The sequence below is a fragment of the Anomalospiza imberbis genome, chromosome 1 (assembly GCF_031753505.1).
Source record: "Anomalospiza imberbis isolate Cuckoo-Finch-1a 21T00152 chromosome 1, ASM3175350v1, whole genome shotgun sequence".
In the NCBI taxonomy this organism is placed as follows: domain Eukaryota; kingdom Metazoa; phylum Chordata; class Aves; order Passeriformes; family Viduidae; genus Anomalospiza; species Anomalospiza imberbis.
Genome location: NC_089681.1, coordinates 131,586,802 through 131,614,289, shown reverse-complemented (window position 1 = coordinate 131,614,289; position 27,488 = coordinate 131,586,802). Strand labels below are relative to the sequence as shown.

The 27,488-nt window shown below is 38.5% G+C and overlaps 1 protein-coding gene across 1 annotated transcript in view; it reads left to right on the top strand.

Moving 5' to 3' along the window:
* Positions 1-27,488, top strand: part of RSU1 (Ras suppressor protein 1) — a 102,673-nt gene that overhangs the window by 34,938 nt on the left and 40,247 nt on the right. Inside the window, exon 8 of the mRNA XM_068212136.1 lies at positions 4,684-4,816. Within this exon, the coding sequence (XP_068068237.1) occupies positions 4,684-4,816 (133 nt within the window). The remainder of the gene's footprint in view (positions 1-4,683; positions 4,817-27,488) is intronic.

The following is a 27,488-nucleotide window of genomic DNA, read 5'->3' as shown; positions in this document are numbered from 1 at the left end:
TTTACGTACAGCCTAAGTTTAAATTCAGTGCAGTGGATTGATCCCTTACTTAGTATTTAATAAAACAAGATTCAAAGGTATTTTTATCTAAATAAATTACTAAAACTAATTTTGTTCCTCCTGTTATATGTACGACAGAGAGTAAGACCTTTGTGTTGTAAAGGGAAGGAACGTTTGAATTGCAGTCTTAAGAGGAATTGCTAAAAGGGATGTGTTACAGCTTGAGGACTCTCCTTGAGGTCAGTGAAGAAGAGTCTAGGCTGAGAGGGGAGTCAGAGTATCATCAGGACACAGATATGAAACTCAACAGTATACAAGCTAAAAATTACATCCATTGATTTTAACGAAGCTCCACTGGGGATGAATTTAAACCATTACAAAGAAGCGTTGATCTGGCATTTTACAGCTAGGATCATGTTTCTTACGCTGAATGCCAATGTTCAGTTCTCAAATGTCAGAGTTGTTTAATTACTTAATTTCACCTTTTAATTTTTGGAAGTATTTAAAGTGTTGCCAGGGGGTATTCAAGTGAAAAGGACAAGCCAGGTGTGTGTTCATTCTGTTTCCTTCTGTATGTATTGAAGTAATGTCTATCTACACTAGTCATACCTTACTGTATCTCCAGTATACATCCACTGGATAAATATTACACCCTTTGTATATCATACATCGCAAGAGGATGAGGGGCTTGTAGCTGTATATGTCAGGGGTGCTTGCAGGCTAAGTCTAATGGACAGAAGTAGCCTAGGAGGTCTGAAGGCTCCCTTGGCCAAAGTGATGGGCAGTATTATTACTGGCTCTGACACTCTCTGTGTCAGACACCACTGTGGGAGGCAGCATTTGATTTTCTATTCTAAAATCTTTTCTGACCGTTGGAGGCATTTGAGCAAAACATGAATGTTCTCACAAGCCACTTTTTATTTCAACAGAACTGCAGGAAAATAAGAAACATTAATGATAATGTTTCAGCTCAAGTGCAGGATAGATCCATTGAGACAGGAAAGTGTAGGTGCCTTCTTATCCTTTAAATATCTCTCTCAGGATGAGGTGTGCCCACTGTCATATGAGGTGGCCCTTCTACTCACCCATGGCTGTAGATGCTCTGAGTTTAGGAAGTGATAAATGGTATTTTTTATTAATGGATGACCTAAGTTAGAACACACTGAAATGAAAAATATGCACACTTTGATTTTGCACTTGAATTCTCAAGAGTTTTGGAGTAGATTTATTTACTATAGCTCCCAGGTGGCAGCTAACAAGAGATTTGGGCAGTAGACAGTTTTTAGGTCTGCACAGCTGAGTAGTTGGGCATTAGGAGCAATTTGGTTTTGAGGTGGGGTAAACAAAGAAGTTAAATCACAAGGATTCAATCAAACTTAAGGGTTCAAGATCATCTTTAGAGACAATGAGTGCTGAGACAGAAATAAAAATGCCAAGATCAGGCATTTCTAAGATGACACAGATGGCTCCTCTTAGAAGGTTTTTGGTCATTCTGTGCAGGTCATCCACAGAGGTAATTCTTGTGTTTTGCTTACTAAAAGTATCTGAGGGATTTGATGTGATCTTTGTAGCAGAACAGTATATAAATTTCCAAAAGCCCTGGGGACAGCGTTCTGCTGATGCTGCTGTTAGACAATGTGCATGAAGGTGCATCTGCCGTGGCTTTTTCCCTGGCTCTAGTGTTGCAGGGGTGGAATAACATCATTTTCTAACATGGTGTTGCCATAAAAAAATCACCTAGGCAAGGAGGCTTTTGGAGTTGAGGGATAGGGACATGTGTGAGGTGTCTAGTTGCTGGGCACTGCTGTGAGGAGCCTGGTGCCAGAGCCATTGCTTCAGGCAAGTTTGATCGTCCCTTCCACACTGCTGGATTTGTCTTCTGCACTGCAGCAGAAGGGTCCATGCATTGCTTCTGTGTGCTTGGCTGCCCCAGCACATACTGTTCCTGAGATGTTACTGAGACTTTGGCCTTGTGCTTGGGACTCCTGGAGGTCCTGCAGCCAGAGTAGAATTAGGTACGTACGTCATTGATGTTCTAGCTGTAGGCACAGAAAGGACACCAGGATATGGCCCCCAAGCACTGTATGGTGTTGCAGGAGAGACACGTTTCCCTTCTGTCTCATTTTTAATTATGTGGCGTTTCTGTGCTCAAATGGCTTGCCTTGCATCAGGAGGGTTAGACTCCATTTCTTACTTAGTTCTGATGAAGTTACTCTCCCTGTAACTTCTTATCCTGTTTATTTTTCTGCCTATTTCTGTCCTTCATTTCCAGATGGACGTTTTGGTATCCAGCAGCGAGGTTTTTAAAGCACTGGTTGCCCTGTCCTTCCTGTCTTCTGTAGGGCAGCCCTTCTCCATTCACCTGCGGAGAATCTGGTGCTTGCTATGAGGACAGACAAGTTGTTCCTTTTCTCACTACCACACTTGATTAAATTCTTCACCTAAAATCCCTAGGCTCTCACCCCAGCTCTAAGTGGCCGGTGGGGTGGGCTGCCAGGCCAGCTGCTGTTGGCAAGGCTCCCAGAAGGACATCCTGGGCAGGGAAGGGTGGATTTTGGGGCGGATGGTGAATTTTTGTGCAGCCCAATTTCCATTGTAATTAGATTAATTAGGGCCTCTCCTTCCCTCTCAAGGTGAAATGAAATATTTGTCTGCTTCCAATGTGTTTTGGAAAAAAGGGAAGACAGAGAAAAATAAAGCTATTACATTGGCATGGGGGCCTACAGTTTATTCTGCTTGAACACTCTTGGTTTTGCTGTAAGATTCCTGTGTAGTAGAGTTGTAATTATTACATTTAATTACATTTAAATGGGCCATGTGGTATTTGAAATGGAAGTGGGCACACTGTACTGTTGGAATGGAAACATGCATCAGCCTTCAGTGGATGGTAAATTTCTGACACAGCTTGGGACAAGATGATTCAACTGAGACCCCAGATACTGAGATTTTGGGCACATGTGACTTATTCCTATAAGCAGTATTGAACTTGACCAGTGATGGGGGCCAATCTCGCCTCCCCAAATTTAGCTGTTTTTTTTTTTTAGCAGTACACAGATTGATCATTTTACATTGATGTCCCACCTATAGAGTGCTTGCAGTGTTGGTAGTTTCAGAGAGCATCTTACAGGATATTTTGCAGATAATAAAATGGGAAATCCAATTTGCAATTGCAAAGCACGCCCCTGAGTGATACATAATCTTCCCAGCAGCCCCGGTCAGAGGGTTAGGGCTAATTGCCGCTCTGGCCGGCTTCCCCAGCAGCCTCCGCGTGAGATCTGGACGGCGAGAGCGTCAGCCCGCGCCTTCAGCCAGCACAGAGTTAGACACACTGCTTTCTAGCTTATTAGGTCCTCTTTGTCACAGTACTTAATCCTTCTTCCTGATCCTTGTTAGAACAGGGCCGCCGAGTCCCTTAATAAAGCGGCGAGGCGCACTGAAGCGTGCGGCGGCGGGCGGCTGCCGCCTGACTGACGGCTGTGGGCGATGCTCCTGCCGCTGCGGGCTCGGACCAGCCTGCCACAGACAGCTGGCAGATGAGCTTGTTAAGGTTTGTTAAGGTAACGGTGCTCCTGACTCCGTGATAGGCTGGTATGGGATGCTTGGCATCTTTTCACACCATATAATGGCTTGTCTTTAATTGTGTTAACCCCTTTTACAGAGAGGAATACGCCAAGGATTAGCTGTCATGCAGAATGTGTAGCCAAAGTGAGCAATGAGCACAGGGCTTGAAGCAGCTCCCCTTGCCTGCACTTGCACAGCCCCTTTCATTTTGGAAAGCTCTGGTGTCAGGTTGATTTCAGATTTCACCAGCAGCTTGGCTCAGTCAGTCTTCAAAACCCTGTAAATATTTTTTTGTTTGTTCCCCGTAGTTAAAGATTATTTTCTTATTGTGGTTTAGTTATTGTTGATTTTGGGGGAGTGGTAGGCCCTCTCTTAATTAAAAAATTAAAATATGCCACAGATTTCTTATATTAAAGAACACAAGAAAATATTTCAATGGCTGGGCAATCCCAGAATTCAGCCCTTTGTATCCATAGTCATGAGGAATTTGAATGGAGCATGTGCTGTTTTTGGGCTCGGGTGGTAAACTTTACAAAATGAACAAAACAGCCCCAAGCAAGCCCATGACAGATCTCTTACATCTTCTGTCAAGAATCGTAAAACTGCCATGTTACAAGAGTGGCGTTGTCTGTCTGCTTTTGTGAGCGTGTGTCACTCTAACCACAGATCAGAGCAGGATCTTGGTACAGACAATGTGCTGGGCACTGGGAATGCAAAAAGCCCCTGGAGCAGGGATTGAGGAATGCATTGCAATGCCAAGCTTCAGCAGAGCAGGCTTCTACCAGAGAATCATTCTCCTTTCATTCCTGCAGATCACAGTGGAGATGGTGAACAGATGCATTATCAAGTCACACTTGAAACTAATGTAATAAATAAGTGGGCAGAGTTCAACCGTGCTTTTCAGTGTGTAGCAGCACTGAAACAAATAGAATGGAACTGCATCCATCATGGTGGGAGCTTGTGTCCTTCTATTCGTCTTTCCTAAGACTGAAATATTTGCTGTTTTTATGGTTGCATTCTCTGAAACAAATAAAAAGTTTTTACATTCACTGCAAGGTATTTCTTTCAAATTTTTCATGTTTCAGATATTTTTCATCTGGTGTTTTGTTTAATCTCTTTCAGGTAATTTGGATTTAACTGGTCAAAAACAAGTCTTCAAAGCGGAGAACAATCCCTGGGTTACCCCTATTGCTGATCAGTTCCAGTTGGGAGTATCTCATGTTTTTGAATACATTCGTTCAGAAACATATAAATAGTAAGTATTACATTCTATATTGTAGTTGTGTTATTTATTTATTTCCCTGTAGTGTATTGGGCAAAGTGTTACCAGCTACACGCATCTTTCATAATACATGCAGTAACTTGGTATTCAGGAGAAATATGCAAGCTTGTACATTTATATTAAGAAATTTTGCCAAGAAGAAGGTAACTGTCATGTAGACAAGTTAGGAAAGCACAAAGACTGTTTGATACTGTCCTGCGTTTTTTGTTTATTTCTAAGAGCTGTTATATAACATGAGAGGTGTAAAAGAACAAGCATTACAAGCCTTTTGAGAAGTACTAATCTTAAGTATATTCATTACAGATTTATAGCTTGAAATATATATTTATTAATGTTTTTGGATGCAGGTTATGTTTTAAGAGATATCCAGACTTCAAACATGGTTTGATCTGGACTAATTTGTCTACAATCTTACAAGTACTAGTGTTTTCTTCAACAGTGTAAATGTGTGTGCTGGGCTTCTTCATTTTAATGCAAGATTCCATGTATAAATGCTGACCATTAGTTTAGGAAATAATGTCTTTAATCATTCACTAAATAGTAATATTTATTTTAAGTAAAGATCTCCTTGTTATTCTTTAGATGAGGAGTTATTTTTCAGTGTCTAGCAGCAATCTTGATGCTGTCTCCCTAGGAGCAGTGGGTAGTACAACCTGGATTGGAAAGTTAGTTTTTGCATTTTGCCTTTATTTAAAAACTGTATTTTAATAATTCAGAAGCATTTCTGACAGTCTTTTGTATGGTTGCTGTCTGATCAAAATTACCAGAGAAGGGTATTCACAAGTAGCAGTTGTGGGATTCCAATTAAGTAACTGAGATGCAAATTTCTGTATGTAACTGAATGACCCAACAATGGCTTTTGTAGGCTATTGCTCTTCATTTACAGAATTTTAAATGAAAAGAATCACAGATGGAAGAGCGGTTGCAAGAATTGTGCGTCTCGGAAGGGTGCTGATATTTATGCTGTGATTCGTGTTCTCAAGACAGATTTATTCATAGATTTAAGTAGGCTGCAACACCCTTCTTGCAGTAGTACTCTGTACTACAGACATGGTGTAGGGAAGCAGCTGCCTGTCTCCTTGGACAATCCCTCCCCACTGTTTATTTTGTACCTGCATCTCAGTTTCTTGATAATGTTTTTTAATTTTGTTTTGTATTGTCAATTTTATATTTCGCTTTGTGAGCAGTGTAGATTAGGGACCCTCGTGCACTTCTCTCAGGAACTACTCTGGGCATCATGAAGACAGCAAAATTTTAAGGACTCAAGTGCAGTTTTGAGGATTTGACTCGCAATTGGTTTCTAGGGAGGGGGGTGAGGGGGAAGCTGTTATTATATATCTAAAATTTTTTAAAAAGTGTAACTCTGGGTATTTTAAACTGCTCTGGCAACTTTCCTAGTATAATCAAAATTGACAAGAAGGTTCTATATTTCATCAGTTACCTCAGCTGTTGTTCTTTGTTCTAAGTTAGCCATATTAGGTTTGTTGTCTTACTCTTTGCTAGATGTAGCAGTATCTTATTGGCTAATGGGCCAGTTTTGATTTTGTCCTCAGTAAATAATTGAAACCTGTCTAGTTAACAGTGCAAGCAGAATCAGACTCTGGCCATTCATAGGGAGAAAAATCAAAATCAAATAATCTTTCTATGGCTCATTCATGATTTCTACTTTGATCTTACAAGTTTTATTTCATTAATGTGCCATAATTTTCAAACTGTAGTGATGGAAACCAAATGTATGGAGATAATTATGTGTCAGTTTTAGATTTTCAGCATATGACCATTTTATATTTAAATCATAAATAAAAAGTAGCAGTATGATTTCTTAGAAAACCAGTAGTAACTTTTTGAGTCTTGATTTTCCTTGTTTGCCCTGCTAAAAAGAGAGTTCATGGATTTTCCTACTGAAAAAAGATTGTCCTTTTTATTTCCAGTTTCTTCTAAATATGTGATTGAGAATTACTGGGATGCCATGTCCTAAAGACGTTCCTCTGTTTTCATTTGGTTTTAGGAGTTAAAACTCAAAAGCAGTGTCATGGTCTAGGTAACAGGTTTTGTAGCATTGTTGTGCACAAAAGCAGATAAGCTGTATACTCAGAAGAAATTAAACTTTTTCATGTTGGAATTTTGATCTTTTCCTACTAATGACTGTACAGCTTCTTAACTGCCTTTTTCTTTCAGAGCCTTTGAACAGGTAGTGTGTCTTTCTCCTATTAAGCAAAACACAAGGTTGATATGTGAACTTAGTATTTTTCCCTGTGGGTATCTAAATAAGGAAGGTCAAGTTGTTGAGTTTTCATGTGTTTATTGCTCATTCTGCCAAAATAAAATCTTCCAGCATTTGATAGATTGAGACCGATAAACTTTTAGTGTGAGGCAAAGCAGTAGGCTTTTCATTGAATGAATGATTGGAAAGGTTGCTGCTTAGCTAACCTCACTTGCAACACTGAGGAGACAGAACATAGATCAGAAGCTGACCATCAGACCAGAAAGTTTTTATTCAGGTACTGGAAGATGTAGATTCTCATAAACCAGAACTATGCAGCTGTGTGGCAGATGAATTTTGAACTCCAGAGACAGAGATTTGTTTCTCTATGCCCATTGTTTTTGCTAGCTGTTTGGAAACACTGACTTCCCTTTTTTTACAAGTTTCACATTGTCTAGACTAGCTTAGACAGTGAGGGTAGGCTCATACAGTCACAAGTGCCAAGTTTCAGAGGCTCACCAAGTTACATTTTCACTAAGGGGGTTATGCTAATACGTTTTATTTTGTGTTTGCAATGGCTAGAACTTTGTTTGCTCAGTTGCTGTTAACTTAGCCAGAAATCAGTAACTCATTAGCTCCTGGAAATGCACTCACTTGCAGTCATGTAAATAAACCTTGAGGTTTCTGCTGATGACTGGCACAAGCCATCACTGCAGTCAGTGCCAGAGATCTCCATTCAGAGTCTGTGAGGTTGCACTTGGGAAGTAGCTACCAAGTAGATCACAAACCTCTTCTTTTCCTTTGTGAAATGTACTGGCTGTTTCAAGCACATTTAGTGAAAAATTACATCCCGTTTTTAGCCTTGTCTTGGGATATTCATGCTCTAGTGATTAATTGATAAGTAGGGATGACACCCATGAGGGATGATTATGTCTAAAGATAAAATGTCATTTGTCTTGCATACTTTTACATTTCGAAACTCCTGTTTTACATGGTACTCATGCACCAAGTATAAAACTGGAATTGCACTTTACTTCAGAAGCATGTTAACCAGTGAGACCCTCAGATCAGGCTCTTACTTTGTAGCTACTTTCATTTCCTTTAATTTCCTTACCTTTCATGAGAAATGGTGCCCGGTGATTTTTTTCAACCCTAATTTTTCAAGGAAGACTTGTGCTGACAAAAAGATGGGCCATATATTGTGCTGGAAAAGGTGTGTGGAGGGGCTCTTAATTCTTAACAGGAAATTCAGCAGCTCTTGGCACTTTGCTGGCTTTTGTTGGCTAAAATACACCCACTGCACATATCATCTGGTGACAGCATCGTTTGGAAATAGGTCAGTTTGCCAAGTGTATAATGATTCTTAATCTCTCACTGCTGTTTAACTTTCTGAAACTTTAGTAAGCTGAATTTTGGCTTTGGTTCTATATATACTTAGGAGCTGCCATTAAACTTGCCATCTGATGTCACAATAGTGTTGAAAGGCAGTTGAAGAACTTGCTTAAACAGTGAAGGATAATAGAAACCTTGTCTCCTCAAAGGGCTTTACTAAATGTTTTATTTTTTATTCATGCCTTTAGTCAACTTTCAGAATGACCTTTATGTTGTAAGCATATTCTCAAAGGATCTTCTCTGTCTAGGATACTGACAAAGAGATGATGTATTGTGTGATTTAGTGGTCACAATGTACTTAGATAAGTGCAGACAGACTTAAATGTTTGAAAGAAAACAATGAATTAAGCCCCTATGAAGAATAAAATTGTAGTTCCTTAGAATGTTCCTTAGGATTTATATAAGATAATTATTGATTTGATTAAGATGAGATAAAACTGAGATGTGCATTTGGTATCAGTGGGTGGGTTTGGTTGCTGGCATTTAAAGCAAAGTTAGTCCAGAAAGCTGCTCTTCTGGTACATTTCTGGAATTACTCATGTTCTCTTGATCCATCTTCATGTGGAACTTAATCTTTGCATGTCTGTAACGGAAAGAACAGTGAATTTGATTTTATCACAGCAGAGTCTAATGCAGACATCAACAGCTGATAGTGTAATCCCAGCTAAAACAAAAGAAATTGCTGGGTCCTGAGTGCATTTTTAAAGTGCCCTTAAACCCAGCAATCCCTTTTTAACACTTTATCTAATGATTGTTGTTTCCCTGTTTGATCTCCATATTCCAGTGAGGCAGAATTAGGATAGAAGAGTCATACCATTTTTAAGTCTCTAGAAAGCAGATTTTCCCCACAAGGCAGTCAATTTGGAGTCAAGAGGCTCAACAAGATGTTTTGTGAAAGGAAGCGAGTTGCACTTTTCACATTTCCATCAGGAAAGGTAGTAGAAGAGCAAGCCATTTTCAAGACTGACACATAAACTCTTAGTGGAGGAAATGGTTTGACAAATGCAGTGCTGAGCATATATCCCTTGGCAGCATTGGAACATAGGTTTCCCTGGGCAGGTTGCTCTGTGCTGAGCATTGTAATTGAAAACCCCATTTCATCCGCAGCGACACTGAGGAAAAATCCACTCTTTATTCAGCCCTCTGTGTAGAGACAATCTCTCCCGGCTTCTTGGGAATGAGTTGTTGTACTGAACCCCACTATTATGCAGCAGCTGCTTCCAGGGCAACAGACACAGGTTGTGAAGGAACAGATTCCTCTTCTGGATTATATTAATGAAGAGTATTTCAGGATTTATTTTTAACAACTCAAGGAGACTGGCAAGATACTCAGAATAGTGCACTAGAATACGAATAGTATCTTGAAATAACTGGTGATCTTGTTCCACAGTTGTTAAGCCTGTTTAAGTTAAGTGAAGCCAGCTGCGTGGTTGGTGCTGTCCAATGATGTAAAGATGATAATCAGTAAAAACACCTAATAAGGAGTGGAAAAGAGGTCAACCAAGTGAAGAATCCATATGTTGGTTCTCAGGAAGCACGTTGGGAGCACGTTGGGAATTGGCAGCAGTTGATATGGAGGCATCATCACGTTGGACTGATATGAAGGGAGATAGTCCTGAAATGGTGTTGCTTGCGCAGCACAGTCTAGGACCTCCAAGAATCTGATTTTTTTATGCTAGCACAAAAAGCAGGAGTACTTAAACCATGTTTGCTGATGGTGCAAAGCTAGCAGCATAGAAAAGAACCAGCATGCCACACAGTAAGAATTAGCAAACAAAGAGGAAGGCTTGGGTCTATTAGTTACAGGCGAGCCACCGGTGTGATGTGCTGGAGTGAGGGGGAGAGAAAGATAAGCACAATCCTCAGAGCTTGGCTAAAGGAGTGGAAATTTTCCAGTACAGAAAAGGAAATATTTCACAGTTGTGGTCATTATATTCATGAAAGGTGAATTCAGGCCGGTACAGGCGAAGTGTGAAAATATAAGAGGATAGTGAAATGAATGAAAAAGGAAGAGGAAATTTAAAAGATATTTTATTTATTTAGCAAAATCAAGCCTGATAACAGAGGTCATGGCTGTCATTGGAAGGGAGAGGAGGAGGAAGAAACTTCATTTAAGACATAAAAAAATGGTGGACATAGGAAAAAATATAAATAAGCTGGTCAGGTGTATATTTGAAGGAAGGTCTCTAATTATTAAGGGAGCAAGGTAATAAATAACCTTCTGATAGAAATAGTCTTCCAACAGAAGAAATGAAGGCCAAAGTCTTGTTTCAGTGAGCACTCATCAGTTGGACAGGAGTACATGATGTGATTACTTGTGGCAGAGGACAGCGTGTCTGTGATGTAGGCAGACCTTGCATTCACATCTCCTGATAGTTGAGTGAAAAATTCTGATGAGACCCCCATATATATCCAGATAACTGCACAATGCCACTGATATTAAACTAAAGGAGGCAAAGCTCTGTTTTATGTTAATATGAAGAAGAATAATTATGCATATTCCTCCATTTAATAATCTGTAATCATTTAATCAGAGTAATCATTTAATTACTTAATATTTAAGTAAACATGTATGGCAGTTTTGTGCAGTAGTTTATAATTACTGGCAATTTTTCATAACTTAAGAATTGCTATTATATAACTTACATATTCATTAGGAAAAAACCATTTGGGTTTATGAAAATCTTAGTAACATTTTTTTTGCACTTAGGCTGTAGAGATACCTAGAGAGAATGCTTTTCTTTGGCTATCTGTAAGTAAAATAAAATTCCCAAGTCATTGTCTAATCCTGTGACGGTACCAAAAAGAACTGGACACAGTTGATTTCAGGTGTAATTTCAAATGGTTTGTATTCTGTACTTCTTGGGAGAATAAAGATGATATAGAAGAGCACAGACCAGTTGCTTGAAACATTTGTAGATCCGATTCAGCAGAGCTCAGTCAAACACCTCAGCTGTTTGTATGATCCGCAGAGGTCAGTAAAGATTTAAAGAACTTGGATAGTGTGAGTTTACCCTGCCTTGCTAAGAAAAACAGGCCATAATAAATGCTATTTACCTCCTTTACTTCTCTTTGATTTTGTCTCTAGTATTCTTTGGTAGTTTGTGGATGTAGTGGTTTAACCCCAGACAGCAATTCAGAAGCACACAGCTGTTTACTTCTTCCCCTACACCCCATAGAATGGAGAAGAGAATCAAGAAAGGAAAAAGCTTGAGTTAAGAACAATTCAGTAATTGAAACAAGGTACATATAATAATACTACTGATATTAAAATAAAATAATAGTAATAAAAAAAGAGAAGAATAAACCCCAACAGGTGTTGCACACTATGATTTCTCACTACACAGTGACCAAGGCTGAGCCCATCCCTGAGCAGCAATCAGTCCCTTTTGATTTTGGCCAACTCCTCCCAGTTTCTGCACTGGGCATGATGTTCTCTGGTGTGGAATATCCCTTTGGCCAATTTGGTCAGCTGCCCCAGAGGTGTTCCCCGCCCTTCCCCAGATTCTTGTGTAGCTCCTCCCAGGACAAGAGAATAGAAGGCTTCATGCATTAGTTTTAGATCCAGCTCTACAAATACTTCTAGAATCAGTATTCTCCCTGTTCCTAGAAGGATTGCTCATGTTCATACACTCACAGCATGCACAATTAGTGAGTACTTAATTGCCCTTCTCATTTGCACTCTGATTGTCCTGGGCCTATACAAGAGATAAGGTGGTGGTGTGTGTCAAACATTCCATTGCTGGAGCTCATTTAAATATTTCAATGACTTATTAGCTTGGCGTCTTTACTATTTGACTCCTGACGTGGATGTAACGTCTGTGCCAGTGGTAGCTGTGACTTCATTTATTCCAGCATGGTTTCAAAGACTGGGTAAAGGTAGTGGAAAAAAGATGACCTCAGTGATCTGCGTTAGGTGGGAATCTCTGAGATGCCGCATCTCCTGTGAAGATGAGCTCATGACAAATTAAGCTTCTCTCAAAGGATGGCAAGAAGCAAGATCCATCATAGCTGAGAAGTAAATAAGTCTTAATAGTCCTGATTCACATATTTTGATCATGTACCAGTAAAAAAAATTAAATTTACCAATAAAAATCTATTATAAACCTGATATGGGAAAATATAAAAATGTCATCTATGTTTGGTTCTGTTGTATTGAAGACACAGTACTGTGTATTTTATATGAAAATGCCAATTTGTATTCCAACCACATGTTGTATTTATTGGCTGTATTTTAAAAATTGATAAATATATTAGTACATTATTTCCAACAGAGAAAATAGATGACTCAGAGTCCTGACATCTTTAGACAACATTTACATGCAAATCTGTAACTCTTCCCTAAAGAAGAGCTAACTGGAACCCATGTCAAAAGATAAACAATAAAAACACTATGTCTGTATATTTTTGTTTATATATTGCCAAGATGGATATGTAATAAAACCAAAGCTATCACTGATGTATCTGACAGATATAGATACTGCACATATAAATATTGGTGTAACTACTGATAGTGCTGTTCCCTTTGATATTAATTTTACATAAAGTTTAGAATATTATGCTGTAATCCATTTGCCATGTCAAGGATGATAACCTAGAGTTTATGTCACTGGGGCAGACATCTGGAGCTATGTTAGAAGTGAAATTGGAATAAAGTGAGTTAAATGCAGAAGCTGAGGACTGTATGAAACCAAAGCTAGGGAAGCAGTAGCAGGGTACATGGTTTGAGTAGGGAAACAATACAAAGTTGCATCAAACTATAGGGCAAGGCAAGATCAGTAGCCAAGTTAAAAATCAGTGGTAATTATGATAAATCCAGAATGAGTACTAAGTAGAGATGGGAAAAAAAACCAAACTGGTAAGCAACAGGATCAAGGGCCTAACCTAGACAATAGGTTCTTAGACCCCCTAGAACCTTAGGGTATAAGCAGGGAAGCAGAGTGAGATGTGCAGCTGCAGGCAAGTGGCACCTTGGGCAGGAAAAATGATAGAGGAGATTGAAACAAGTTTCTGAAGTGGGAAGAGGGCAAATCCAAAGTAGGATCTCTTACCCATTGGAGAGACTGCTTAGAACTATCTGATTATGATAAATCTTGGAAAGTAAATGGCCCCTTTTCTGAACTGTGATAGATTATTAATATTGACAAGGGGAGGAAAGTCATGTTCTGTTATGCTTATGTTCAGTGCAAGATGGTGATAATTTTGGGAAGATGAGTTATTTCTTAGTCCCTCAAGTATAAGTCTGACCAACATTTTGTTGTGAGAAATGTTTTTAAGCATCCAAGTCTCTAGGCATGCGCCCAGAAGGTTTAGGAAACTTGACCGACAGAGTCTGGACTCACCCAAGTTCCATCTTAATTAAATTACTGTGTCAGTGAAAAACCCAAAAAGTGACAGAAGTACTAGTATCTTTCCAGCATCAAGGAAGGTGAATAGACCAATATGGATTATTATGAACTAGTTTACTCTAAAATTAATTTTGGGTTAAATAGTGAGGAAAAGACATGGGATTCTGCTAGTGATAATATAAAGAAAATGACTGTAATATGAATGTCATTAATACTCTCTAAAGTATTACTATGATTTTGAGAATTTTTTCCTAAAGAAGTATTAAGTATTATAAATATTGTAAGTTTGGTTGGTCAAGGCAACTCTCTAACCATAGAATTTTATGAGGCATTTAGCTTGTACAGCTACACAACATTGTCACTAGAAAATGAGCACTGCATAATGTCAATAAAGCATTAAGAAGAATTATCAACACCCTAATAGGTCTTGGGAGACAATTACCAAAGAGAATGTTTCTGGTGAGGTCCACAGAGATCTGACCTGGAGTCATTAAATGTTCTCCTCAGGTATTTGGAAGCAAATACACAATTGTTTTTGATGACCTGGAAGTTGGTGAAAGATAACAGTGAAGGTATGGGCTGTCCTGGGTCATTTAATCATTCAATTTAATTAACTGGGTACACAGTATATTATAAAGCAGCTTAATGAAGAATTGCATATCTGTGAATAAAATATGCAAGATACAGCACATGGTGTGGTTAGGATTACAGGAGGAGATAACAATGAGTGGATACATCTTTCCAGAATGCAGTCAGCACTGAAAAACATTTTAAGAGACAAAAACCAAAGTGAACTGTCAGCTCGTAGTTCAGTGTTGCATCTGAAAGGTTTGACTGAATTCAGCATCAGCCCCAGCTGATGTGGTAAGTAGTAAGTTCTTATTCCCATACTCACTAACCTGACATCCGCTGGGGCTGATGCTGAATTCATTCTGGTATCAGTAGTTTTAAAGGGATGTTAAAAATGTGTTTAAATACAGACACCTCAATTATTTGAGAGCAGAAGTCAAGCAGATAAAGAAAGGAAAGCGTGGTACAATTTAGTAGGGCAAGCTTCCAGAGAAAGTAACATATTCATTTTTCTTCTGTTGTCCTCCAGTTGCCTCAGGATGCTTTCTGGGAAATTGTGTTTTAGAGCAACATCTTAGTGTGAAGGTTATTGTATGATCCATGATGGATTTTAAGCACTGTGTGTAGTATCCAAAGGTGATGATCCATACCCTGATTTTAGACTTTACCAGAACTGTCACAGTTCTGGTATGGCATTGTGTCCAGTAGTGTGTTCTGCTGCTCTGACTGCTGTGGGCATGGTGAGTCCATCATCTCCAGTGGATTCAGGGGCTTATCTCAACATTTCTGGGGGGTGTTGTTGCTAACCAAAGGCAGTATGTTCAAAATAGATGCATTTCAGAAATTAAGCTGATACTCTTTGAGGATAACTCACCTAATCTTGTTTGGGTTTTCTTTTTGGTTTTTGTGTTTGTTTTTTCTTTCTTTGTTTGTTTAGGTATTCTATTTGTGGTTTTTGGGGTTTTTTTGTTTGTTTTGTTTGTGGGTGGGGCTTTTTTGTTTTCTTTTTTTCTGTATTGGGATTTTTTTGTCTGTTGGAGAGGATATTGCAGGGAATAGAATTTGGATTTTACAGTAGGTAAAAAAAAGAATAGAGCATTTTAAAGAAAATCCTTGAGACAGCAAGGGGACGAAGAATAAATTGGAAATGGCAGACAGAACAATACTAGTTGAGGACTAATGTGGAAAATATAGGTTTTCCACTTAATAAGGCATTTCTGGTAAAATGGTGCAGCTAACAGTAAACAGTGGTCTCTTAACCCTTTGTAATCTTCAAAATTCAGTTGATTTGCCTTCTTGTTTTCTTCTTCAGATTGGTTCTTTATAACCAAACAAGAAGAGTTACTGCACACATTTGCTGGTTTTATTTGAGAAATAAATTTAAAAGTGGCGCTTTTATAATCAAGCAGATCTGTCTGCAATTTCTATTCTCTATGCAGTCATATCTGTTTTATTGCATGCTGGTTTTTATTGAACTCCAGTTTCTTCATTCAGTTTCACATTATTTCAGGGTTTTGTGTGATCTTTAGCAATTTTTTTACCCTTCTAGTGAGGGCTATCAGCTGGATGGAGAGGCGTCCCTAATTTTATGATTGCCTTTATCAATCATTTATCCAGTGGAAGGCTGAGGTTGGAATTATTCTGGTGTAATTTGCTGTAGCCACTTGTAACACAAGCTCTGATAAACTTCTTAAAAGCCATGATTTTATTTTAGCAGGTATTACTGTCATCCCATTTATATGCACTTTTACAGCCCTGTACAACTGAAACACAGTGGTTTTTTGTGGTAACACAAAATGGTTATGATCAGATTTCACTTTAAATTCTTGTCATTAAAATTAACTTCATTTTGAAAAGTATAAGCTGAAAAGCAAGAACTTCTGCTATATATGACACAGGATTTCTTAGTCCTGCATTTCAATGCTTTCCTCTGACCAAACAAGAAATACCCTACTGTTAAAGCTGGTAGTAGTCGAATTTAGGTCCTGTGTAGACAACACCTTTAGACTACAGCTTTGGATGTCTTTGTTTGTATTATGTAGCCAACCACTTAAACTCTAAAAATCTGATATACTGAAAATCAGTATCAAATATGCCAGGAAAAAATACTCTGTAATTTTTCTCCTTTATTACACTTGATTGGAAAAAGAAATTGTAGTCTAAAGTGAAGTGTGCAGGAGCATAAACAGTAAATAGGATTACATAGTATACTGACCATTTCACTTGCTCCAGCTTCACAAAAGCAATAATAATAAATGCAGGAGTATTAGCCCTCTTCGTAGTTTTGCCACGTTTTACAAAGCTCTCTCCAGTGCTGAATGTAAACAGTAGCATTTGTTTCACTGAATGTGGAACGCTGATTCCCTAAATCCTTTTGGTTATCTGTAGTAATCTTTGATCAGGTAGGTTTTCAATCCTACAAAAATACATCTTGCACCAAATTGCTGTCACAGGCTGATAAATATATGCAGAAGTAGATGGAGCAAATCCTATACCCAGTGCTGTATGTACCTCTTGGTAGGAAGAGGATATGCTTGATCTGTATTCACATGTGTACCCAGATTGCTACCTCTGACCTGCTTCAGTGTCTACTTCGATGGTACCTTCTGCACATTAAATGTTTTGGGACTCCAAGGTAAGAGAGCGGGATCCAGAACTCTTCAAAGATGTGTTGCAAGAACCTGCTACCTACAAAGACTCCAAGGAAGAAAGATCACAGTTCTAGAATAATAGAATTTAGGTATGAATATATGTGTGTCAATTTTGATTCTTAATGTAAAAGGGATTTTCCTTAAAAAAGCTGCAGCACTTAGAACATGGGTTTTCGTCACCTTTCAACTGGATATAATTTCCAAGCTGAATTACAAATGTGAGTTTTGGGTATTGGGATATTCTGTCTCCTGTTCATTTCTCCAAAATTCAGATTTACACTATTGTTGACTTTTAAAAAAGAAAAGGTATGCAAGGAATGACAGTGATGATCCTGAATATAAATTATATCAAGCAAATTGATGCAAGATAAAATTACCAAATCAACCTTTTTTAGTCTATATTTTATGGAATATCTAAATCTATGTTTGGCAGTAATTTACTTTTGCCCATGAATTTCTGACAGTTTCGATTCTTTGGTCTTATTAATCAAAGTAGTCAGCACCAGAGCAATTTTTATGAGACTCACTAGTCATAAAAAATTTATTAGCAGATAAATCAAAGAAACAACTAGCATCTTAATAGGGTGAACAAAGTGGCATGTAAAAGATCATTCAAGACTACATGCTTTTGACACTTGTATATTGCATTTAGTGCTAAAGTCAGATGTTCTGCTAGCATTTTCATTAAAATACTCATGACACAATTGCTACCTTTAGTGCAGGATGTTTCCTTTTTTTATATATACATACACACACACACACACACATATATATATCTGTGAGTCAAGCAGTCAAGAACAAGAGTCACTTTAGGTTGTCCCTATAGTGAACTGAGCACCTCAGGGACCGAGACAGTTCACCAAACAACTAAGCCATGCTCTTGAGGCACAGAGGGCACCTTGGGCACCACTGTTGCTGATGCCAGGCTCCTGTGTGCCCCAGCTGGTGCTGGCTCTTACGTGACCATGAAGCAAGGGTTTTTTAGGGGCTGATATGGCAGGAAAGTTATTCTGGCAGTTCTAGTCTGAGTTACCTCCTTGAACTCAGTGCCTGACAGCCAGCACTAGCCCAGAGAGCAGTGGTGCAGCCACAACAGAGGTGGCCCAGCTGAAGCAGGTTTAGCTCCAGGGGCTGGTTACATCAGCCCTCAACCATGTGTCCAAAGGCATGAGGAGGAGAACCTGAGTCTGCTTCATGCACCAATTAAGCAAACCTTTTATGAAGAGAACACAAGTGCTTTTAAGAGCTAAAAAAATAACCCCACCCAGCATCAGTAAGCTAATTGGAAGTCTGGATTTTTCTTGTGTTCAGAAAATAGGGGAGGGAGGAAATCCCGACAGTCTGTGTTTCACATGAATCTGGTGATGCTGAAAATATGCAAGTCTCATTAATGGAATTCTTGTAGGTAGCTTTCCTGTGTTTTGTGTAATAAAAAATAACTGAAGGGAGATTGAATTTATTCTGTGTTAATAACAAGAAGGGATGTTTCTGGATAGCTACCAAGTGATGCAGAACTGTGAACAGTACAAAAGAAGCCTTACTGTTCCCTATTCCACTCAATGCCTGCTTTTCTAGGAGAAACATATTTAACTGCAGCATTATGTTTTTCTGTGTTTGTGGTCCTAAGTGTGACTGAAAATAAGGCTGCCTGCGGGATGAGCTGCTTACAGAAATGCTCTTGCCTTGTAGTCTTTAATGTTTGCCTCTCTGGTCTGATTCCAGTTGAGTTATGAACGAAAATAGTTGCTCTGGGTTGTTCACTTTTCTGTGTATGTAAGGTGTAAGGGAACTGGATACAGTTCTCTTATTTCTCTTCTAGATACAGCTTTAAAGGTGTGGTGGTTTTAAAACAAACTGATTGCATCTAACATCTGACTGCAGCTGCATATTTTCTTTCTTTGCTGGCCTACTTTCATCTGTGTGAATCTTTCTTGAAGAGTAGATTTTTATCTTCTCTTTTATTCTTGGGACAAATCTATAACAAGACGTGGAATTTCTAACTTGTTGTATGTGTCATTAACATGTCAAAATAGTGAATCTCCTCTGTGCACTTTTTATGTGGCTGCTACTCAGTAGTATTTGAATTCAGAATAGAAAACACTAATCTTCTCTGGTCTTGATTTTAAGGCAGACTGGTGTTTGGTCCATGTTTGGGACAGCTTTTTGGTAGAAAATATAAAACTACAGTTAAAAGAACTGTTAAATTCAGGGGATTAAAGGCTGTGATTTGGACAGTGGCTTAGGAGATTTGCTTGAAATACATACATCGTATGAGTAAATTTTCCTGGAGTAAATTTGGAAGCATCTACTGGGTGAATAGTGAAGTGGGCATATGAGTTTCAAGCTCTTCTTTAACCTGGAGAGGTATCCAGAAGCTGACAAGGTATAAGACAGAATCCCAGTTCCATGTCTGTCACAGATCTCATGTGTAAATTTAATAACTTATCAAAGATCTCAAAACAAGCTGTCTTCACCTCAGGGCCATAACGTCCCAAAAACTGTACCAGTAGACAAAGCTGTAGGTGGATTTTGCAGTGGGGAATTGGCAGGTCGGATGGCTGGTAAGAAATCAGCCAGTCAGCGCAGACCAGCATTGGAGCACACAGTTCTGTTTGTTCCCTTCACTGGGAGCTTGGTTCACTTCATTCCCAGTGTGAAATCTACCTAGCCAGGGCTTTATTTTCCATAACTTCACCAGGATTTTCTCAAGTGCTATAGATATGACAAAGGCATAAAGATCTACTCTTCAGCACACAGAGGTCAAACAGAGTTTAGGTCCAAGATCCCACAGCCCTTTCCATGGGACTAACCAATAATGGAAAGAGTTGAGAGCTGCTCTAATATGGAGAACTTGAGGGACAGATGATGTTTTTGTTTTCATGAGGTTGTCTCTTGTACCTTGCATTTTTATTGAAAGCTGTTGAGGGTGAATGCTCTTTGGCATATTTGGATACTTGCTCTGCCTGACCTGATGCATCTGAGGTGGCCTCTACTTTTGCTATAACTAGGAGAGGTGGTTCAAAAACAGTTTTGCACACTGGTACATCAAATTATGCTCTATTGCCTACAAATTTCTTCACTGAGCCATTTTGCTTTTTTTATTTGTTTGTTTTTAATTAGTATTATTGACTTCTTTTTCTTTGTTTGTTGACATTAATTTGCAGTTTCAGTCTGGGAATTGAAACAAAATAGTTCCTTTCTGCAGGTGAAATTCTTGCAAATTCAGTCTGGCATTTCACAGTTTAGGTTTTGATTAATTTGTTTATTTTTTGCTACAGTTTTGAGACTATTCTGTAGATGCATATTATAATGAGATTTTAATCTCTTCCAGATATGTTGATTTTTCCTGCTTTCCTCTTAAGCACATCCTGTTCACATGATGAGATACTACCAACCAAATTGCCCTAGAGATTCAGGTGTGCCTGTGGTCAAAATCTGACTACTAATGGTGTATCAAATCCAAGTGATTCACTGCATAGATGCATAGCTTTGGATGGGACAAATAATGTGTTGAAGCATTGCAATAATTGTACATCCTACATTGCTTTATGGAGGAGAGTTTGCAGGTATTTTCTTATCAACCAACCTGAAACCCACAGATGCATCTTATTAGACTAGTGACAGTGACTTGAGCAATCATAAATATTTTGACACTTCAGTTTGAAAAGATAAACAATGGCCTTTTACACGTTGGTGTTGTGTTGGGATTCCCATTGAGTTATGGCTGTACTGATGGTTGCTTCTTTTTAAGTATTGCACTACTTTATTGTTTTTTTCCGTAATACTTGCTTATCAGCATATAAATGCCAGACATTAATTGAAATTTCATATTCCCTTTGCTTGGCAACTCCTGTATCCACTAATTTATACAAGTATTCATCAACATAGTTTCATTGCTTCATTAAGCTTAATGTTTAGTTTTAATACTCTGAAACTTAGTTTGCTAGAGTCAGGTTTACCTGTGTTCACAAAGTAAGTAGTGTGAGTCACTTTCATTAGTTCCTCATTGAAGAAGGTATTAGCATTTATGTGTCAGAAATTGAGACCTTGTGTCAAGGGTGAATGTTAGTAATTCTGATTTCCCTGTAAAGGATTGATTTGTAATATTAGATAATACTAGGATGTATTTCACACCAAATCTTCCTCTCCATGTGTTTCACAGACAATGGAGCAGGCAATCAGAAAGGCTGCTTTGACTTAAACATTTGTACAATGGCATGGGAATAAATACATGAGCACTGAGGGCTACATGTATTGGAAAAGTAGAGTTTGGAGTAAGATGAGGTGAAACACCTCCTGTGTTTCTGATGAAAGGATAGAGGTAGAATTCTAAAAAGGTTTATATGTTTGTAGTGTATGTGTCTCCACACACTCATCTGTCCATAAATATTCTCCCACTTTCCTGTATATATTTGGTTTAGTACTGAAATAACCTATTGTTCAGTAAATGCATCCATTAACTCAGTTCCAATTCATTCTTTACCAGGAGAAGGATAGATTTAGAAAACAGTGGGCATTGAAATACAGAAGTCTGTTGACATGAAATTAAAAAAAAAATTGTGTTAAAAATAAATTTGTAAAAATAATATTCATCAGCAAAATGGAGATTATCAAAATTAATCACAGGATGAGCTGATACAAAATGTAGATATTGCAGAATCCAAATTACTGTATTCATGAGGATCATCATTAATTATGTAATTCTAGATACACACATACTATAGCCTAAAAATGTATTGTAGGTTTACAACTGACTAGCTGTTTGATGTGGCAGAATGTAGTCTTTGCATATTTATTAAAATTATTCATAACTGGTTGCAGTCTAGATGAACTGCTCTATTCTTATGTCCTGCTTCAATATATTTTCTTACCCATTCTATCATGACTTTATATTGGAAATTTTTCTGAATTTTAGAATGATCCATGGGGCATTTTCCAAAACCCCTATCAGCATCTCTTAAAAACATGTATTTGCAGTTAATATTTAAGAATACTTTCAAAAGGTTTAGTAGCAGTACATATTTCCTATATATAATTGTTTGCTGTTCTTTTTCAAAAAATGTTTTATTTAGATGAGAAAAGGATATACATTGAAAAATTAGGGCTACACATTTAATTAAATTCTATGAGCTTATCTATTCTCCAGCTTACAACTATAAATTGGTTCTTTTAAAAATATCATATAGTGGTGAAACGTGTTTATAATGCATTTTTATGGATTACCCAGAGATGTCCTAGCAAAGTTACAAAATTCAGATGTATACCTATGGAGTGTGTCTTACACCTCCCCCAGGCTTGTCAGGGCAACAGTCTTTGGCTGAAATAAAAGAAGCAGGGTGAGGAGACTTTCTACCAACATGATGTGCAGTTAGAGTGACTGTAAGATCATCACAGTTACTTTATCTGGTGGCTGGTCTATAAACATTAGCTAATGTGTGTACACAGGCCAGATACCTTTTTTTCCAGTAGAATTCAAATGAAAAAGTCTGCCTGTAGCAGTATGCAAAAGGAAACCTAAGGTGATATATACTGTGTATCTTATTTTGCCAACCACATTGTTTTTGGGGGTTTTCTTTAAATGTAATTTTCAAGAAGAAAAGATCTGGCTTTCAGAAAGAAAAATACAGTTTAAAACATTGCCACATTAGCAGTGTGGAATAGTTTTCGGTTGGCTCTTGTTATATGAATCTGGAAGAGTCTGATACTGTAGCTGAAATTTTTTGCTTTGTGGTGAATACTTTAGAAATGGGTTACTGTGCCGCCATTTGCATGGTGATGCAGAATTATTTTTGTTTGGTGTCAAAAGCAATTAGAATCTAATTAAATTGGGTGCAAACCATGTGATGAACACTTAGCATTTGATAAATGTCTTGGTGTTGAATAAAGGAACAGTCCCTTTTTAGGTGTTACTTTTTCATGTCTTGCTGAAATACACTCAAGATTCCTGTTCATAATTTAATAGAAAGCAATTTAAGAAAAAACAAACAGATCAGTGTAAAAATTAACCTTGACAAATCTGCATGACAAACAGCTTTGTGACCACTGCTGCCATGACCATGGTTTGCCTGTAGAAGGCCTGAGGTACTGCAATTGCTTTACATTCAAACAAAAGACACAGTCCCAGCTGTGCACTCCCTGTTCCTGAAGAAGTGCAGCATCTTTGTGATTATCAAAAGATTTTGCAAAGCATCAAAATTGTTTTGACTCCAAGTGATGCAGGAAATATTGTTGCAAGAGTGAAGTCTTCCACAATGGCATAATTCTGCAAATAAAATGCGGGGAAATGAGAAATAAGGAAAGCCAGAAGAAAGATGATGCAATACATCTGGTTTACTTTATATCTCTGGGGAGGTTTCTGCCTGGATTTGCTGGCCAAGTTTAAGTACCTGTAAGGAGAAATCAAAAAAGTTCATTTTTTGGCCAGCTTATTTATCTACCTCCTTTATGAGCTCATCCTTACATAAACTAAGTAAAACATTTTTCCACACTGATGTTTATTCATTTAGCTCCTGTGCTCAAATGTTTAGGAGTGATGTACCAGGTTGTGGGGGCTGCCTGCTCTTTTAACTTTTCAGCAGGATACTAGGTGTTTTTCCTTTACACAGTGTGTGATACAGTGGTTCAGAACAGTAGGATCATACTAAAAGTTCATTGTTCATTTTCTCTTGGGCAGAACAAAAGCTTCTCTTATAAATTAACTCTGTGCCTCTTCCCAACTTGTCCTAATGGTTTGTGTGCCTGGTGTGCTTCTCTGAAGTGATGTTGTAACAGAAATCAGTGTTCATATCGTGGTTACTGGAAGTTTTTGCTGTAGCAAAAGGTGGACAAGAAAAATACCTCAAGTGACTGGATTCTGAAACCTTAGAGCTCAGTAGCAGCGAATATCAAACCATGCAATGATTTGAGAGGGTTGACCTTCCTCAAAATGTCTGTGTGTGTTTGTCTATGGTTAGCAAAGGGATTGTCTCTGTGTGCAGTCCAACATTTTACACCTTTAGTTGGGTGGCAGTTTGAGAGAAGCACATGATTCTCCAAACAGCCTCTTCCATCTGTTCTGCCAGCACAAACGGTGTAGATAAAAGATATTTGATGGACTTTCTGGGAGTTTTGTAATTAGAAGGTGTCTCTCAATGGATATCCAGCACAAAAAGAGGCAGACTGGCTGGAAGCTACTGAGAGACCAGGATGGGTTTGCATTTACAGGCTAATAGCAAGCCAGTGGTATTAATTTCTTCATTAAGTCTCTGCAAGCAGTGACACTTGTTGCTACCTATGAGTCTCCAGGTGGTGGCAGGCTCATGGTTTACTGTCAGCACAATTGTTTTGGGGATGAAAGATGGACCACTTGGAAAGCTTAACCTTTCCTTTCTCCTTCAGAGGGGAAGCAGCCCTTTTCCCTCTCAGTACAACATGACATCAATTTTACCAGGGAAGGCTGGAAGTTTTTCAGTCTTGTTTTTTAACCAACACAATGGACAATTTGGGCCAATAACCACCCTTGGTCAGTCCTTCTGTAATAGCAGCCAAGGAGATACTGTCATCAATTTTAGTATATCCTTTGGTTTCCTGTGAACCTACTGTTTTGAGGGGAAATGCTTAATTCTCTTGCTATTGCAGTCTCAGAAACTTAGAGTCAGTAAAGAGTAACACTAGCTCAAACTTTGGACCTTGTTCCTGAACTTCGATTTAATGTAATTGTTATTTACAGCATTAGAGAGTGGTAAACAGCTGCTTGTGCCTGCTGGGTTTGGGGTTTTTTTTTCTTTTTTTTTCTTTTGTTGTTCTTTGGGTTTTTTTTCTGTTGGTTTGTTGGGTGTCTTGGAGGTTTTTTCCACCTAATGATGCCAACAAAAGTGACCTGGCGTTTTTCCTTTAATTAAAAAGGGCCTTTGTGAATTAGTGTGTGAAAATCACGGGATACAGCACTAATTGGAGTTTAGGCAACTGTTCCCCTAACCTTTCACAGTGAAACTTCTAAATGAAATGTTTCAGTTTAATTTAGTGGCTTGAGAGTTTTTCATAGCTAGATATAAAATAATGATTCTTGACCTTTTTTGGACAAATAGCATTGGGGTTTTTTTCTGATAAAACCTTTACAGCATCATTCATTTGTGGCTAATCTCACCTGTGGTTTGACTGCTTCAGCTCCGATTTGACAGTAGGCATCCTAAGGATGTAAGAAAAGACTTTCTGTGGTAAACCTCTGACTCACCGAGCCCATCAGCCTCCCCCAAGAGGCAGTAGGAGAGATACTGTTCAGGGAGAGCCATGCCCAACCTGACTTTAACGTTTCCAGGGATAGGGCATCTACCACCTCTCAGGATAACCTGTTCAGCACTTTACCATCCTCATTGTAAAAACTCCTTCCTTATGTCTAGTCTGAGTCTCTACCCTCTATTAGTTTAAAACCATTACTCCTTGTCCTACGGCAAGAGATTCTCCTAAAAGGTCTGGCCTCATCTTTCTTATAGGCCACCTTCAAAAACTGAAAGGCTGCAGTATTTTTTCATAGGGTTGGTGCTGCTGCCTGCAGCACTTTGTTGGCCCTCCTTTGGACTTGCTCCAACAGGTCCATGTCCTTCCTGTGCTGAGGACCCCGGAGCTGGATGCAGTGTTCTGCAGTGCCTCACCAGAGCAGAGCAGAGGGGCAGAATCACCCCCACTGACCTGCCCACCACGTACTCACTTCACTGAAAAAATCCAGATCCAGAGCAAAGTCACTAATAACATTTGCAGTTTTCTTATAGTTTCTCTTTAGGCTATGATTATTTATATACTGGAAATCCACAAATCAGATGTTTGCCAAGGATGTATAGTGATAGCAGAAGCTTTTAACAATGTTAATGGGTTTTAAGTATAAAATTCTAGGTGTCCTAATTGAACTAAGGAAAGTGCTGAAAGTTGCCATTTTTCAGGGAAGCACTCTGCATAGATTTTGAACTCCAATTAGCAATCTACACTGCAGTAGACTAGATCAAAATCAATATTTCTGCCTGGAATTCACACAGCCTCTTTGAGAGACGAGATTAATATGGTTACTGTTCGACTCTGTGTTCTCAATCAGCTCAGTATGTGCACTTGTCATTCATATTTTGTTTTTAGCTTGTTATTCTGACAGAAGAGTCTCTGAGGAATGAAAGGAGAGCCAGTTTGAAGAGTAAAGCGATGTAGCATTTACATATTTTCACACTGTTACGGAAGCTGGCTGTTAGGCTTTGAACATTATTTATTCATTTGATGCTGCTATTTGTTACAGACCTCTGAAATATGTTACTGACAGTAACTAAACCATCCGTCTCACTTTAGGATTTCTACTGATTGCTAATTTTGTGGACTAAGTGGTGGAAAAAGCTCAAAATATGTTAAAACTAAAAGGACATGGTTCTATTAGGTTTTTCCTAATACCCTGCTCCCATACTGGGTTGCAATAGAAGGTTTTTTTTAATGTTGGCACATGCACTGACAAAAACATCATGTTGTATGTCTTGCAAATCATGCAGATCACTTCAGTTTGTGCTGGTGTGTTCTAAAAACCATGCAAATGAGCTTTCCATCATGGTTGTTTACCCAGTGGGTGGAAATATACCCATCATATTCAAACGAGTTGAACCAACTGACTCTAAAAGCAATTACTGGCAACATTGATTTTTCCATTAATTGGCTGAACCCTCTGAAACATGAAGTCTCTAAGGACAGCATTTGAAATGTGTTACTGCTTTTATTGCTGTTATGATTATTAGATTTTGGATGCTACCAAAATGTCCTGGACTCTATTCAAAATACAAGACAGTTCCTAATCTTGAGAACTGAGGAGTCTGAAAGACAAAATGTCAAAGGGAATAAACACTTCCAAAGTGCTTTATAATTTCGTTATTATTTTTAATAACTGTTTAGATGCTTCACAATATTAATGGTGTCTTATTGAAAATGTTGAGTTATAATGAGATAATTCTTGCAATAGTATGTCAGAAGAGATCTGTTCATACATGGGTTGGTGAAAGCACATCAGGAGTTTTCTGTGTGTGTTGTGATTTATCCCCAGCTGGCAACTTGGCAGCCACTTACTTATTCCCTACTTCCCACTCCCAGGTGGGATTGTGAGAAGGCTCAGGAAAAATATAAACACTCATGGGTTGAGATAAGGACAGTTTAATAATTGAAACAAAGTAAATTATTATCATAATAATTATTACAGCAATAATAATTACAGTGAGAAAGAGAGAGGACTAAAACCCCAAGAGAAACAAGTGATAGTACAATTGCTCACTACCCACTGACTGCTCAGCCCATCCCGGAGCAGTCATCAGTCTCTCGTAGATGACTCCCCCAGTTTATACATTGGGCATGATGTTCTGTGCTGTGGAATATCCCTTTAGCCAGTTTGGTCAGCTGTCCCAGCTGTGCTCCCTCCCAGCTTTTTGTTCAGCTTCTCAGTGTCATAGCATGAGACCCTGAAAAGTCCTTGAGCTGTGGACTGAGCT